This window comes from Ctenocephalides felis, unplaced genomic scaffold (genome assembly GCF_003426905.1).
Source record: "Ctenocephalides felis isolate EL2017-DRISC unplaced genomic scaffold, ASM342690v1 CF-g0.4_SCAFFOLD_01170, whole genome shotgun sequence".
NCBI classification, from domain to species: Eukaryota; Metazoa; Arthropoda; class Insecta; order Siphonaptera; family Pulicidae; genus Ctenocephalides; species Ctenocephalides felis.
In genome coordinates this window covers 61,506,039-61,522,457 of record NW_020537324.1, presented here as the reverse complement: position 1 = coordinate 61,522,457, position 16,419 = coordinate 61,506,039, and the positions used below count along the sequence as shown (strand labels likewise).

The 16,419-nt window shown below is 30.9% G+C and overlaps 3 protein-coding genes and 2 pseudogenes across 3 annotated transcripts; 3 read left to right on the top strand and 2 right to left on the bottom strand.

The window, feature by feature from the left end:
- Positions 1-16: 16 nt before the first annotated feature.
- LOC113365988 (cytochrome c1, heme protein, mitochondrial) lies at positions 17-1,797 on the top strand. The gene is made up of 6 exons (XM_026607534.1): positions 17-209; positions 492-542; positions 606-754; positions 823-949; positions 1,015-1,314; positions 1,380-1,797. The coding sequence occupies exons 1-6, from the start codon at positions 138-140 to the stop codon at positions 1,608-1,610; spliced, it is 930 nt and encodes a 309-aa protein (XP_026463319.1). The 5' UTR covers positions 17-137; the 3' UTR covers positions 1,611-1,797.
- A 321-nt stretch (positions 1,798-2,118) lies between these two features.
- LOC113366690 (ubiquitin-conjugating enzyme E2 variant 2) lies at positions 2,119-3,254 on the bottom strand. The gene is made up of 4 exons (XM_026608346.1): positions 3,035-3,254; positions 2,682-2,824; positions 2,493-2,618; positions 2,119-2,426 (listed from the first exon to the last, which is right to left on the bottom strand). The coding sequence occupies exons 1-4, from the start codon at positions 3,057-3,059 to the stop codon at positions 2,286-2,288; spliced, it is 435 nt and encodes a 144-aa protein (XP_026464131.1). The 5' UTR covers positions 3,060-3,254; the 3' UTR covers positions 2,119-2,285.
- Positions 3,255-5,221: 1,967 nt separating this feature from the next.
- On the bottom strand, positions 5,222-15,269 carry LOC113366761 (tektin-2). The gene is made up of 6 exons (XM_026608416.1): positions 15,055-15,269; positions 12,304-12,523; positions 11,532-11,746; positions 9,719-9,941; positions 5,504-5,727; positions 5,222-5,429 (listed from the first exon to the last, which is right to left on the bottom strand). Exons 1-6 carry the CDS (start codon positions 15,267-15,269, stop codon positions 5,222-5,224), a joined length of 1,305 nt encoding a protein of 434 aa, XP_026464201.1.
- On the top strand, positions 6,006-6,447 carry LOC113366762 (annotated as a pseudogene).
- LOC113366763 lies at positions 7,606-8,047 on the top strand (annotated as a pseudogene).
- Positions 15,270-16,419: the final 1,150 nt, after the last annotated feature.

Sequence of the window (16,419 nt, the reverse complement as noted above, 5' to 3'; positions counted from 1 at the left end):
AATAAGAGCCTTTTTAATAATGATTTAGTTATTTTAAGTTACCGGTTATTGTATAAATACAATATTTGTTTACTTTTATTAAAATCAATTTTAACCTATCCTTCACTTGAAACAGTGTATGTTCACCTTTAGCCATCATGGCGGCGACAATTGGGAGGATTTGTGGAGCAAAACTTTTAAAATCTAATCATGGAATCGCATTATACCAGGTACGATCATGGAAATATGAAAATAAATATGTTTCGAGTTTTACTTTAATTATTTCCATTTGTGACAATATTCTTATAATTTGACATTTGTTTAAAGCTGTCATTCGTGCACTAATTTACGTATGCTCCATTAGCCACATAACTATCATTTTCATAATAAGCCGACTCATTATTATATGAAAGCATCATAAATTACTGTCCTGTAATAAATATATCGCGTAAATAAATTTATTTTCTATGCGTATATCAAGAAATAGAACATCATTATGTAATAATTTTCAGATTAATAACTATTCAACTGCTCAAAGGACGTGGTCCAAGAGTCAGAAAGTTGTAAGTAGAACATAATTTTTAATTTCTAATAAAATAAGTTGCTTGATTTCAAGTTTGTTTTAGTTCTTCACAACAGTTGGAGTATTTGCTGGAAGTGCAGGAGCACTACTATTTGCATTAGATCAATCCGTAAAAGCTTCTGGAACAGAAGTTCACCCTCCTAAAAATCCCTGGAGTCATAAAGGAATATTCCAATCCTTTGATCACAGCAGGTTTGTTTACTTATTCGCATGGTGATAGTTAGATAACATTTTTACATATATTATTGCATAATTTATAGTATACGCCGTGGTTATGAAGTGTATAAGCAAGTATGTGCAGCATGCCATTCAATAAAATATTTATGCTATCGGAATTTGGTTGGAGTTTCACATACTGAAGCAGAAGCTAAAGCTGAAGCTGCAGAGGTAGACCGTAATTTTATTAGCAGTTTAAACCGTCACATAATACATTCAAAATTATTTATTTAAAGGCGCAAGTGCAAGATGGACCTGATGAGCAAGGCAATTATTATATGCGTCCAGGAAAGCTGTCAGATCCTTTCCCCTCACCATATCCAAATGAAGAAGCTGCTCGAGCAGCTAATAATGGTGCTTTTCCACCTGATTTGAGTTTTATTACATTGGCTCGTCATGGAGGAGAAGACTACTTGTTTGCACTCCTGACTGGATACACAGACCCACCAGCAGGTGTAATTCTAAGGGAAGGACAGTATTACAATCCATATTTCCCAGGGGGAGCCATTTCTATGGCTCAAGCATTGTATAATGAGGTATGTAATTACATCAATTTTTAATGTGCATTTGAATATAATCTTGAATTATCAACTTCTTCCAGGTTATGGAATATTCAGATGGAACGCCAGCCACTGCCAGTCAACTCGCCAAAGATGTTTCCACATTCTTGAAATGGGCATCTGAGCCTGAACATGATGATCGTAAGAAAATGACTATTAAGGCTATTGGAATCTTTTCAATGCTTTTTGCATTGGCCTTTTATCTGAAAAGACACAAATGGACAGCACTTAAATCACGTAAATTTGAATTCAAACCCCCTAGTAAGAAATAATTAGATAATTATCTGTAGTTGGATTTTTTGTGCGTCTATGATTGTTACCATTTCAATAAAGATTGTCTTTGGCCACACTTGGTACTCCATTATTTTATCTCTAGTAGATAATCAGTATACTTTTTTTTTTGTTATTTACTGAGATGCCTAAAATACCACAGTTTTCTCTTTAATATTTCAGCTGTACATTTAAATGGAATAAAAATGTAACACCATGAACATGAATGGTTTAATTGACAACCTCACTTTCCACAATGATTTTAAAAATGCGATTAATATTGATAAGATAATTTATTCATAAAATTTTAATTATTTATAAACACCAACATTCAACATTACTTTTTATACAATAGAAACAGCAATTACTTAGTTTTAGCAATGAAGCAGTATATTACATTTCTATGCATTCAGAGAAATAAAGTTTATAAATAAAATAAACATTTGTAATTATGTATATTGACATTTTTATTGTATAAATAAACATACGATGACTATTTTAGTAACACTATCAATGTCAACACTTGTTTTCCACTATTTATCCATAATAAAACTTCCATCCTTACCATCATAGTAAATATTCTATTGAACTTATCCTATGATTATTAAAGTGTTTAATAATGTTAAAGCCATCGCACACAAGCTGAGGTTCTTGTTGGTAATCAACTTTGAGGAAGGCTAAAATGAACTGCCCTCAGGTGGTTGAGATAATTTCATGTTTTCTTTAAGAGTCATTATGCGACGTAATTCCTGAAGAACAGATTTTATTGTATAATCTCTTTGCCATCGAGCCAAAACGGGTACTTGTCTGTTATCAACCTTAAATCGAGCACATTGTCACATTAAAATTTGATTCATTAATAAGACAAGTTGTAAAATACTTACAACACCATTAGAAGTGTTAATGCAGTTTATATTGATCCTAGATAAAAATTTAGCACTGGGAGCATCATCGGGATACCTAGCACCACATTCAATTTTTAATGAATACATTCTATTTTCATATGGAGTCTAAAAATATGAATCAGAATTAGAAAATATGTCAATTATCGATATGGGCAAACCGTAACGTACCCGAGGGGGTCCTATTATCATTCCAGTCCAATGAGTTAAAGTCATATCATCATCATTTTCAAGACCCCAAGATATAGTTCCATCACCTACACCTTTTTGTCCTTGCTCAAGTTCTTCAAGTAAACGGAAATTTCGAGGAACCACTACGATTATAGTAATTAAAATATTGATAATAGTTGTGTTTTAAAAATAATATGGTTGACATAAAATATTAAACATGAAGACAAAACCAAATTCATAGGTCTTGAAACATCAATGTTATACAAATATTTATGTATCACAAACTTATTGATGAAGGGGATTTCAAGCTGATAAAAACACAAAAGAAATTATGCACAAATAATAATTCTTACCTACACCGGTTGTAGGGACAGCCATTATAACTTATCAAAACCTAATTATTTTAGTGCAGAAAATAATACTTCAGCATAAATATCTATATTTTGTAACTGATTGCAGCACTGTCCTGATAAAATAATACACACACAATTTAAATAAAGGTGCAAAATACAAATTCTTGTTGGTCCGCCTTTCAGAATTTTTTCTCGACGTCCACCAAATTCCACTTATAAACCAAATGGGTGTGAGTGTTATTTTCCTAACGTTGGTTACATTGCACGTCAACTACTGTGAAATATGCAGCACTATCCACTCTAATGTGAACGAAATAATCGTTAATGCTTTTGAATAGATTTGAATAGTTTCAACTTTCAACTATACATATGTAAATATATTGACATAATGTAAATATATTGACTTTTATAAAAAATGATTAATTATTGTTTTGAACGATTTTGAACGTAAAACATGTTTATAAAAAAAAACAAATTAATATTGTTTTGAAAAAAAAATGAGGCCTTTAGTTAAAAAAAAATAAAAATCGAGAATATTAAAAAAATAGTAATAAAACTATTTTGAAATAAAAAATAACAAAATCAATTTTTAGTTATAGTTATATTTATTAATATTGTGACTTGCGTTGAATACACATAAAATCTACGACAAACTACAATTTATGAACACACTTTTTCTATTACAAATTGTGACTGCAATCCAGATAAACTCACCTGAAATAAATAAATAAATATTATATATAAATAAACATTGTTATAAATTTTGTTAGATTTTTTTACATATATGTACTATACTTATGTAAATCGCAATAATAAACATATATAGCACGAATTATATTCAATTATAACTTTAAGTGAATATACCATTATTATTTAGTATATATACCATTTGATTTAGCGTCAAAACTTAATGCAAATTGCTAGAACTTCCCGTACCAAAAACTAAATTAAAAAGAACTTTGCAAAACTCTAAAAAAATTAGATTTTTGAGAAATTGTGTAATTGTTTGAAAAATTGACTTTTTTGAAAAATTTGTATTTCTTATATTTTGATTTTTGTTGAAAATTTCGGACATTTTTTAAAGCAATCGCGCTGCACAGCTGATTTGGAATCGAAATATCAAAGCGCGTAAACGCCGCGTAGTCGTCTAACGTGTAAACATTGGTGCGGGACCCATATACAATTTTATGTACAAAAAATTTGTACTTATTATTATAATATTATAATATTTATAAAATATCTGATAATACGATGTACATATATCAAATGATCATTTTTAAACGCCAAAATGGCATTGCTTTTTACTTTTTTTTATTGGATCTTTGGAGACTAGACCTGCCTTAACAAGTAAAATATTTTTGAATTATTTAAATTGGACGCTACGTTATCTCAAAAACTGAAATATCATTTTTGGCACTTTTTGCCCCGTATCTCCGAAACGGCTAGTGTGTGTGTGTACGTGGATACAAATTTTCGTCGACGATTTCGGGAACACCAATCAACCGATTTGAATAACTCAAAAAACATTCGATTCGTATTGATAAGGATAGACGTGCTGATTAGTATTTGGAGAAGGCAGGTCTACTCGTTCCGAAGATACGGGACAAAAAGTGCCAAAAATGGTAACTCAATTTTAAGAGAACGGAGCGTTCCATTTTAATAATTCAAAAAACATTTTACTTGCATTGACCAGATGAAGAACTGATTAAATTTTTGGGAAGGCATGTCCAGCGGTTATGGACTCTCAATAAAAATAAGATAAAAAAATGGCATTTGGCGGTCAAAAATGTTTATTGGACATATGTACATCAAATTATCAGATATTTTATAGATTTTTAATGTGTACACATTTTGTGTAAATTTTTTGGGGTTCCGTACCAAGATTTTTAATTACGGTACGGGAAGTTTCAGCAATTTGCCTTAAGGCAGGATGCCATGCACCCCACTAGTTTAATTTAATTTTAAATTGAAATATATGATGCTTTTTTGCAAATATAAGACTATTAAAGTCATTTGATTATTGGATGTGGGTGAAGAAGAGTCAATTTGGGACAAAAAATATATAAGTAATTTAGTTATATTTTTAATAACTGATTGTCTTTTGGAAAAGACCGTTTTGTTTCTAATGATATATGTGTATAATTATGGAGTACTATAAGATAAATAGAAAAAGCACATGTATCTTACTTATGTCGGAGGAATTTCATCCTGCATTCGGGTCAATTGAATATTGCGATCGGTTTGACTTTGTTGCTTAGCGCCTGCCTTAATTCCGCCATCGCGCAAACGCATCCGCAAGTCAATACAGCGAAGATCCGTCATTAGACCTTGCTCTTTATTATCAAGATCGCGATCTATACGTACTAAATGATTTTCTAAAGCATTGTAAGTCGCTCTGAAACATTAACGGATATTTATTCATTATTCTATTATTCATTAACGGATTTTTATTCGTTACATTTCACTTACTTGGCGCAATCCATTTTGTCTGTAAGATCCCGTCTGGTTTGCCTCAATTGTCTGACTTCATCTTGTAAGCCAAGATCGGGCTCATCACGAGCCATTTCATAACCAGGGCGATAGCTGCGAATTTCTAGTCGGGTTTCGCAAAGTTTTAAAGCATCAGTTTTATCTTGTAAAGCACGTTCTAGTGATTGGATTTCATCGATCATATTTTCCATTTCCTCTTTCATCTAGAGAAGAAAACTCAGTCGATAATATATAATATATATTCTATTTAATTATAAGAATTATAACTCTCCGAAAGAACAGTTTATAAATATTTAAAATATAAGGACATAATTAATTCAAGGATAATATAAGGACATAATCAATTCACATTGATTCAAAGTAGCATATCTTTTATTCATTACAAGTGGCTTAGAATTTTTAAATTGATTTGTTCATTTGTTATGAAAAGATGTCGACTATAAAAACATTGCCTTCCTTATTTAATATATGCAAATGAGGAATGAACACTACATCACCCAGTTATAGAAAATGAAATTTTAGGAAGTTTCTTTTATATAATAAGAGAGGATCGCGAATATTTAAAAAACAACAAATAGAAAATCCTGACCCCGATGTACCAATTGATAAAAGAGGAGTTAAAGACACTGGATACACAATAAATGGAAAATATGTAGAAATTCCAGAACTTATCCCTGAACTAATCGTCCCAGACTTGACAGATTTTAAATTGAAACCTTACGTAAAAACTCCTGAAGTATACCAAACAAAATTCACAAGCAAAGATTTGTTTGATGCTGTTTATAGCAAGAAAATTATAGAAGAATTTAAGGCAGGAAAATTAGATAAAAATGGGAATCCATTAGAACCATGCATTGAAAAAAAAATTAACACCAGAAGAAGCTAAAATTAATGCTAGGAAAACAGGTTCACGTATATTCTAATATTATAATAGAATATTTGTAGTAAAATGAATTAAAATGAATTAATTAATATCCGCAGTGATCTTACTAAAATTAGTTAAATATTATTGGAAGCCGATGGATTTCCAAAAAATGTCTCTTGGCAGTGTGTATTTGTGGTAATTTCTTGGCAAGTTAAGTTTCCTGGGGTTAGTATAAAGTTTGTTGGGGTTTGACTGCTAAACATTCGTATCCTGATGTGAGTCAAGTTGGCTCAGCCAACCAGATATGATTTGTATGAAGCAACAAATTTAAGAGGATATGTCAAAATTTAATTATTAATTAATTAGATATTATTGGTAGCAGATGGATTTCTAAAAAATGTCTTATAACAGTGTATATTTGTGGCAATTTTCTGGGGTTAGTATAAAGTTTGTTGGGATTTGATTGCTAAAAGTTGCACCTCCTACATTTATATCCAGATGTGAGTCAAGTTGGCTCTGCCAACCAGATATGATTTGTATGAAGCAACAACTTTAAGAAGATATATGTCAAAATTCAATGACAATCCGACGATTTGTTTACACGATATAGAGGTTCAAGTGACGCAACTTTTGAGTTGTTCGAAACCATCAATTCAAAGCATTTGTGTGTGTTGATATATCATTGATTTTTGATGGGTAAAAATATCATCACAGCCAAAATATCGCTTGATTAGTGTTATCTAGACTCTGCCAAATCGAGGCAAACGGTGGAGAAGTGGTTTGGACACTGACGATGCTGAAAGCTCTGGAAGGCCAATTGTGGTGGTTACACTAGAAAACATAAAAATGTCCAACGAATATTTTTGTTTTCCAAAACTTTTTGTTTTGGAAAATGGAAAAGTCATGAAATGCCTGAGACAGCTGACACCCAGAAAATATCAATATAATATGTTTGATAATCCTTAGCGAATACTTTGAAATATCTCTGTGCTAAATGGGTGCCGCGCGAACTCACATTAGACCAAAAGCATAACGAGTTGATGATTCATAAAAATATTTGGAGCTGATTAATCAAAATAAAACCGATTTTTTGCATCAATATGTTACCATGAATGTGACCTGGCTTCACCATTTTTAAATTGATTTGTTCATTTGTTATGAAAAGATGTCGACTATAAAAACATTGCCTTCCTTATTTAATATATGCAAATGAGGAATGAACACTACATCACCCAGTTATAGAAAATGAAATTTTAGGAAGTTTCTTTTATATAATAAGAGAGGATCGCGAATATTTAAAAAACAACAAATAGAAAATCCTGACCCCGATGTACCAATTGATAAAAGAGGAGTTAAAGACACTGGATACACAATAAATGGAAAATATGTAGAAATTCCAGAACTTATCCCTGAACTAATCGTCCCAGACTTGACAGATTTTAAATTGAAACCTTACGTAAAAACTCCTGAAGTATACCAAACAAAATTCACAAGCAAAGATTTGTTTGATGCTGTTTATAGCAAGAAAATTATAGAAGAATTTAAGGCAGGAAAATTAGATAAAAATGGGAATCCATTAGAACCATGCATTGAAAAAAAAATTAACACCAGAAGAAGCTAAAATTAATGCTAGGAAAACAGGTTCACGTATATTCTAATATTATAATAGAATATTTGTAGTAAAATGAATTAAAATGAATTAATTAATATCCGCAGTGATCTTACTAAAATTAGTTAAATATTATTGGAAGCCGATGGATTTCCAAAAAATGTCTCTTGGCAGTGTGTATTTGTGGTAATTTCTTGGCAAGTTAAGTTTCCTGGGGTTAGTATAAAGTTTGTTGGGGTTTGACTGCTAAACATTCGTATCCTGATGTGAGTCAAGTTGGCTCAGCCAACCAGATATGATTTGTATGAAGCAACAAATTTAAGAGGATATGTCAAAATTTAATTATTAATTAATTAGATATTATTGGTAGCAGATGGATTTCTAAAAAATGTCTTATAACAGTGTATATTTGTGGCAATTTTCTGGGGTTAGTATAAAGTTTGTTGGGATTTGATTGCTAAAAGTTGCACCTCCTACATTTATATCCAGATGTGAGTCAAGTTGGCTCTGCCAACCAGATATGATTTGTATGAAGCAACAACTTTAAGAAGATATATGTCAAAATTCAATGACAATCCGACGATTTGTTTACACGATATAGAGGTTCAAGTGACGCAACTTTTGAGTTGTTCGAAACCATCAATTCAAAGCATTTGTGTGTGTTGATATATCATTGATTTTTGATGGGTAAAAATATCATCACAGCCAAAATATCGCTTGATTAGTGTTATCTAGACTCTGCCAAATCGAGGCAAACGGTGGAGAAGTGGTTTGGACACTGACGATGCTGAAAGCTCTGGAAGGCCAATTGTGGTGGTTACACTAGAAAACATAAAAATGTCCAACGAATATTTTTGTTTTCCAAAACTTTTTGTTTTGGAAAATGGAAAAGTCATGAAATGCCTGAGACAGCTGACACCCAGAAAATATCAATATAATATGTTTGATAATCCTTAGCGAATACTTTGAAATATCTCTGTGCTAAATGGGTGCCGCGCGAACTCACATTAGACCAAAAGCATAACGAGTTGATGATTCATAAAAATATTTGGAGCTGATTAATCAAAATAAAACCGATTTTTTGCATCAATATGTTACCATGAATGTGACCTGGCTTCACCACTACACTCCGGAGTCGAATAGACAGTCATCCGAGAGGCACGATGAAGAGAAAAAATGGAAGGCAAGGTTATGGCGTCAGTTTTTTTAGATTTGCAAGAAATGATTTTTATCAACTAGCTTGAGAAAGGCTGGACCATCAAGAGTGATTAATGAATAACGTTATTCTAGTATTGGAAGATCGTAATCGAAAAAATTGCCTCATTTGAAAAGAAAAACAGTGCTGCTCCATCAGGACAACGCCTCAAGTCACAAATTCGTAAAAACAGTGGCGAAAAAACATGAATTGGGCTCCAAATTGGTTCCCTACTCACTATATTCTCTAGATCTGTTCCCCAGCGACCATATCCTGTTCTCAGGTCTCAAAAGGATGCTCGCTGTGAAGAAATTTTTACTAAATGATAAGATGATAGCCGAATTTTGTGACAAAGTATAAATCGTACTACAAAAATGGTTTCGAAAAGTTCGAAGTTTGCTATAATCGGTATATCGTCTTCAAAGAAAACTATATTGAATATAAAAAATAATTTTGCAAAAGAATTGGGTTTTCTTAGTTATCCTATGGACTAATTGGGTGAAGTGATATAAATTCTACAATTACCTTCTCTGATTGATATTGCAATTCGTTTCTGGCCCTCTGGGTTTCATAAACACGTTTTCGAAGGGTGTATTCGGTGCACTCCTGTTGAGCACGGAGGTCATTACGAGCCCTTTCGCGCATCACAAATAAAGCCTCTCGCATACGAGCCGTATCGGCTAGCTCATTATCAGCAACTAATTTCACATAACGGGTGTGCTCCAACCAAGTCTCATATGGTATAGCCCTGCAATAAGAAAATCCCATTGTGAAATAAAAATTAATCATGGGGCAAGTTGAGCAATTAAAATATCTCTAAATCTCTATTCACCGCCCATTTAGACATCATGTGGAGGAGAGATAGAGGTATTGACACTTTAAGCAATAAACAACAAATCCATCAAAAGCCGCATGACAATTTAATGAAGCTTATCATTGAGAAGCTACATTCGTTTGTAAAAATTTGCTCCACTAGCCCCGCCCTACGCTACCACTAAATTACTGTATGAATATTCATACTTCACTATAATATTATAGTGAGTTTGCAAAAAAATACACACAAATTTAACATTGGCTTAAAATAAAAATATCAGTTTTGTTTAAAACAAACTTATGGATTAACCATGCCAGCAATTGTAACTAATAAGAGATGTCTTTCTTCAGATTAGCATTTATTAAAAAACATTCTAAACTTAGCTATCAGTAATAGTTAGTAATTACTCAATAACAACAATAATTGAAAATGAAAAGATAAAGCTATTTATTTATGACATTATAGTCAAGTTTGCCATTCGGTATTAAAAAAAAAAATTTTTTTTAATATAAGTTACAACTGCTAAATAACATCTACTTAGTAACATTTTTTTGAATTGCTAAATAAACTGATGGCAAATAAAACATTGGAAATGAAATATAATACAAAATAAAGTAATGAAAAAAACTGATCATAGCAATGACTAACCATGCCGGTACCTGTTGCGTCAGAAACGTTATATTTTCATTGTCAACTTTGAACCTGATTTTATAAATGTTTTCATAATTTTCTAATTTATATATACAAAATTGTTATTTTTGACTTATGACAAATGATTAAAATCGCAAAAGGAAAAAATTATTGTCTACATACAGATCTAAAACGCTGCAATAGTATAGAAAAGAATAATGTTACAGAATCAAGTTATTTGATGAAGAACCATAAATAAATTGAAAATGGGAACACCATATAGTTGATAAACGATTTATGAGGCAAGGCTAGATTTTAACAAAAAAGTTTAAATAAAAAATAGAACATTTGACCATGACTATATACAAAGCAGCAATTTTCAGATCAAATGGAGTCGAAAGACTGTTTATTTCTTTTTTTTTTAAATAAAATTAAACATAGAAATTATTATACTTTACTATAAAAGGACAATTGTATAATTTACACCTTTTTTAAAATATGCGAGTTTCTCATTGTTATTCAGCCAATTTAGTCCAGTCATGATAGTAAGTTCACCTCGGAATTCGAGGTACCCAGCTTACTAGTAGGGTGTACCTACCATATGTAGGTTTTGAGACAACTTATTAGTGTAAATATACAGCAAGTATTTAAAAACTTACAGCTGGGTATCTCGAATTCCAAGATTCTTACCAAATTTAAGCCTAAATGACTGAATACAATTTATGATCTGATATTACTATATTATTTTTAATATAATAGAATCAATATTTGTAAATTTAATTCATGAAACAAACGGGATGTGTGATTCATGAAATGGGCGTTTCAATTCATGGACCAAAAAATATAAAAAAATAATTTATTTTTTGCTGATGAAAGTTTAAATCAAAGTTTAACCTTTTGTGAACCCGCAGAGAATCTGGCTTAAAACTGATGTTCGCGCAATCTTTATGCAAAGTTAGCATGTCCTGATCCGACTGCAGAACTTCTTTTTTATCATTTAAATCCAAATTCAGTTGGAACTGAACTTCTTTCATTCGATTTATTTTTTCCCAAGCTGTCTGACATCTTTCTGTTAACATGCGTTTGTTATTTTCAATAACACAGAGTTCCTAGAAAAATAATTATCATTCAGTGCCCAGTATTAAATTAATATAATATATATTAATTATTATTATATTGATTAATTATATCAGTTATATTAAATTAATTAAAATATATTAAATAGTATTATATTATATCAGTTAATTCTCCTTCATTCTATGAACTTTTAATCAGAAGTTCCGGGTTCGATACTCATAAAGCCTGGCAATGGTAATATATTTTCCAGTAAAAATGACTCTCATCTGGCATTGCTGAATTATAAGAAGTTTCTCTTATAATGAATTCAAAATTCTAAAATAGATAGATAAGCCGTTGGGTTGCCAACTACAAAGCCATATTTTTAGGAAGTCATCATTACAACTTACAAGTATATACCTATTAGGTTCCGATTGTTGTCAATAAGGAAATTTAATTTATTAATATTTTACTTGATTTGTTTAAACTTTTACATTTATAGTAAAAGTAGAAAAGCTATGCCCTATAAATTTAAAACATTTTTCCTTCAAGTTAATTTAAAAAAAATATAATAAACCTTTAATTAGCTGGATCAATAATATCATGGTACCTTTTTTAATTCAGTGTCTGCATCGTCGTAGGTAATTTCGGAACCAAGTTTGCTATCTCGCATAGTTAGACATTCGGAAACAACAATCAAAGGTGTGTTGCACAAAGTGTCCATTTCACGTTCAGTTGCTGCTTTTTCCTCCATCAGTTCAGACATTTCCGAATTCAATCGATCTAGACACATTTGCAATGTTTCCCTCCAACGGTCCATTTCAGAGATCCTAATAATTGAAAAAATAGTAATAAAAAACATTTTATAACACAGGCCTACAAATTTTTTTTGTTTGGTGCATGAAATGTTAGAGCTGATTCTTATAGTATTTTTTGCGCTGATTTCAAATCTGAAAACCATTTTTTGTATCAGCTCTAGTCTGGAACTTGGAAAAAAGTTGCCGAAACCAGGTCCATTCTAGGTCGTCACGGAAAAGAACTTATCACAGTGTCAACTAATGTACCAACTAAGGCCGAATGGGTCTTGTTAGTTTGTATGTACTTTTATGATTTTTTAGCTTAATATTTATAACTTTTCTTTATTTATCTGCTAAAGCAGCGGTCTGGGAACTTTTTTAATCATTACCCCAAAAATTTTTTGTCTAATTTGATATTATCCCCATTGCTAAGCTAGACAACTACGTAGCAAATACAGCTAGCAAATATCATTTAAAAATACATAATTTTTACTCCCTAAAAATTTTATTTTTACCCCATTTGGGGTAATTTACCCCAGTTGCTGTGCTAAAGCAACATGTATACATAATAAGATATGCTTGTTATTAAAATCAATTGCAATCTAAGCAAGCACATAACATTAAACATTGATACAAATGAAATTAAAAAAAAAACAGACAATTTAGAGTAAATCATAAAAAGCAATTTAAATAATTTATTGGTATATGGTATTTTGCCTCAAGGCAAGTTTCTAAAAGTTTTTTTTCTTTAAAAATTTAATTTATTCTAAATTTTTGTATAAAATCGAAAGATTATAATAGGCTATACAACTGCAAATCCGTTGTGGCGTACTCGCTGTATGTTCTAAGGTTCCAAGAGAGTCAGGCCCTTATTCCAAACTTTAATTAATTTCTATAATTAAACCACTTTTCGTATGTCTGTATAAATTTAAGCAGTGCTTTAGACCATGAATTTTATAGCGCTATTAAAAAAAAAATAAAACATTCAAAAAAGTTTAATAACTTTTTTATGAAGTCTGACCGATCCTTACCAATCAGCAAGATTCAATTCGGTTCAGAATTTAATAAGTAAGTATAAATAAACTTCAAGTTTATATAAAGTGAAAGTTTATGTAAGGTACAAAAATTTACATAATTTTATTTTTACAATGGTTGTGATATCCGAAATTTGATTAAACACCGTTTATAAGGGTAGTGCGCCTAAACAATATAATACTATAATAATATTCATATTAAAGTTTTATTGTCAAACGTAGTTTGTAAGATATTAATCACAACAGCTCATAGAACCCATAAGTTCTGATCGCTGTTCAAATAAAATTATAAAAAAAAAATATTGCATTATATTCTCATTATATATTGGTAGTCAAATTATCATATTAACTTCCCGTAGGGTAAGTTATAGTAATGGGCCGAAAATGGAAAATGAAATTTTTTGCAAATCTTTACGTTTCAGAGGTTTCTGAACATTTTGGCATTCCTCAGAAATTCTTGTGTGTGGGCGCGTGTGTGTTTTGTGCGTCCGCATTTTTTCGGGCGCACGGATCGACCGATTTGAATGGTTCAAAAAACATTCGATTCCTGTTGATAGGGAGATGTGCTGATTAGTTTTTGGCAAAGGCAGATCCAGCCGTTACGGAGATACGGAGCAAATAGTGCAGAAAATAATAAACAAGGTTTTGAAAGAACGGAGCATACGATTGGAATGATTTAAAAAACATTCAATTCGTAATGACGGGATGAAGTGGTTGTTAGTTTTTGGCAAAGGCAGATCCAGCCGTTTCAGAGGTACCAAGCAAAATGTGCAAAAAATGGCAGTTTTCGAGAGAACTAAACTAAATTATTCAAAAAGCTTTCTGATTGCTTTTGGAAATAGGATTTTTTTCATTTTTTTTCTTTGATTTTCAAAAAATATTTTTTTTTGGATATCGAAAATAATTCGGATTTTAGTTTTAATTCTGGCTAAAGTTCTAAAGCTCACTAATATACTTTAATTGAATAATCTTAACTTTTCTATTCAGTTTATATAATTCTTATAAATAAGACAATGTCCTTCATTTTAAATTTGATTGGTTGATTTACTTTTCTGTAAACATATATAAATTACAGTATTTATAATAATCTATTTGAAATCATTTAATATTCCTCGGTACGGGAAGTTCCAGCAATTTGCCTTATGGCACGATGTCTTACATAGTTTTAATTAAATATGTTATACGATGAACGCTATAGCATCCACGTCATTCTGCATCACAATGAAAATGAATACTAAAGCATTTACATCCATGAAAACAATGTAGATTTTTGCGCAAAACTAATCAATGCGAGTTTTTTTTATCGAGTTTCATCATATATTTTAAATTTTGATGCGGTGCTGGTTTTTTGAGAAAATGTTAACGGCATATTAAACTATGGCTCACTTACACACACATACTTTTTTCAATTCCAATCTCAAACGATTCAGAATGACTTAAAACGTGAAAAAACATAAAATTAGCAAATAGGATTTTTTGGCGAAACCGCTCCTTCGGGATGTTAATAAATAATTCCAATGATATTTATACCTATCTCCCAATCGGACGTTATTGTGATAGGTATCCCATTCTGTCCTGATTCTGGTTTCATTCCGCATTTGCCTGGCCTGATGTCGAATCTGGAATGCATCTGTGCGTCTTGTATCCGCCGTATGTTGTAAGGCAGTAAGGCGCCCTTTCCAGTCCGGAAGCCCCACATGAGGAAGGGGCTTCTCAAAGGTAACGATTGATGATGAGGTAGCCATTGCTCACTAGTTTTTTTCTCAAGATTTGGTTTCTATTAATAACTAGAACGCATCGTCCTGACAAATAAATCAGACATTAGCTTTACATTACATTAAGAGAGAAATCGATCTCTTATATATAGTCTTATTTAAATGTCAATATACGGTTGAAGGTAATGAATGAAATTTATATTTCACAAACAAATGTCAAAAATTTTACTCAAAACTACTTTCAAACTAAAGTGAATAAGTAATGCATGGTATCATTTTAATAAGTACTATGAAAAATCTTACCTTAAAATGTTGATACGTTATTGAATTATTTCACTAAACACCTTATTTATATGTAAACAAAAAATTTTTGCAAAAAGCTTCACTTTGAAACATCAATTTATTAATGTGCTTAAAATATGAAAACAAAAAACACGTAACCATGTTACTGAGAAATTGATCAAACGACAAATCTATCGATTGCGTGAGATATTGAAATACATATCCAAATAATACGAGATTAAGATCTCGATAAATATTAAGATTTTAATAGTGTATATTATTTATAAAACTTCTTATTAAATTTATTGTATTCTGAATTTTAACAAACAAAACGTAAATCTTCACGCGTGTAGCATATTTCCAGTGCTCACAACTCACAGAAACAAATCTGACCAACATATTAACAAGATCTATTCGGCGGTGTTTTTCAAACGTATATAATTTTATAAATAATTTAATTTATGAGTTTATAATAAGTTCAGTTTAAAATTAAAGATTATTTTTTACATTTACATTTTGATATACTCATAGCAAAAACCCTACACATATACAAACACTTATATACCCACACATATGTATTTGTATTTGTGTAGGTATGTGCTATGGGTATGCATTTGTATATTATATATATGTACATATATTTTTAATTATAATAATTTAAAACAATTTTTATAAACAAACCTTTTTCTTTCATAGAATATTTTTTCTTCTAGCGACATCTATTTTTCAACTGGGTCCTATTCCTTCTCTTTGCTATTTGATATTTCATGACTCATCAAGTTGACCTTGATAGAGAATTCAGACTCCGACGGTCGTTGGTGGGGCAATATAATGAACTACTTGCAACGGATAACACATGATGCTAATTTAGGTTTCTATATTTTAGATTTTAAATTAT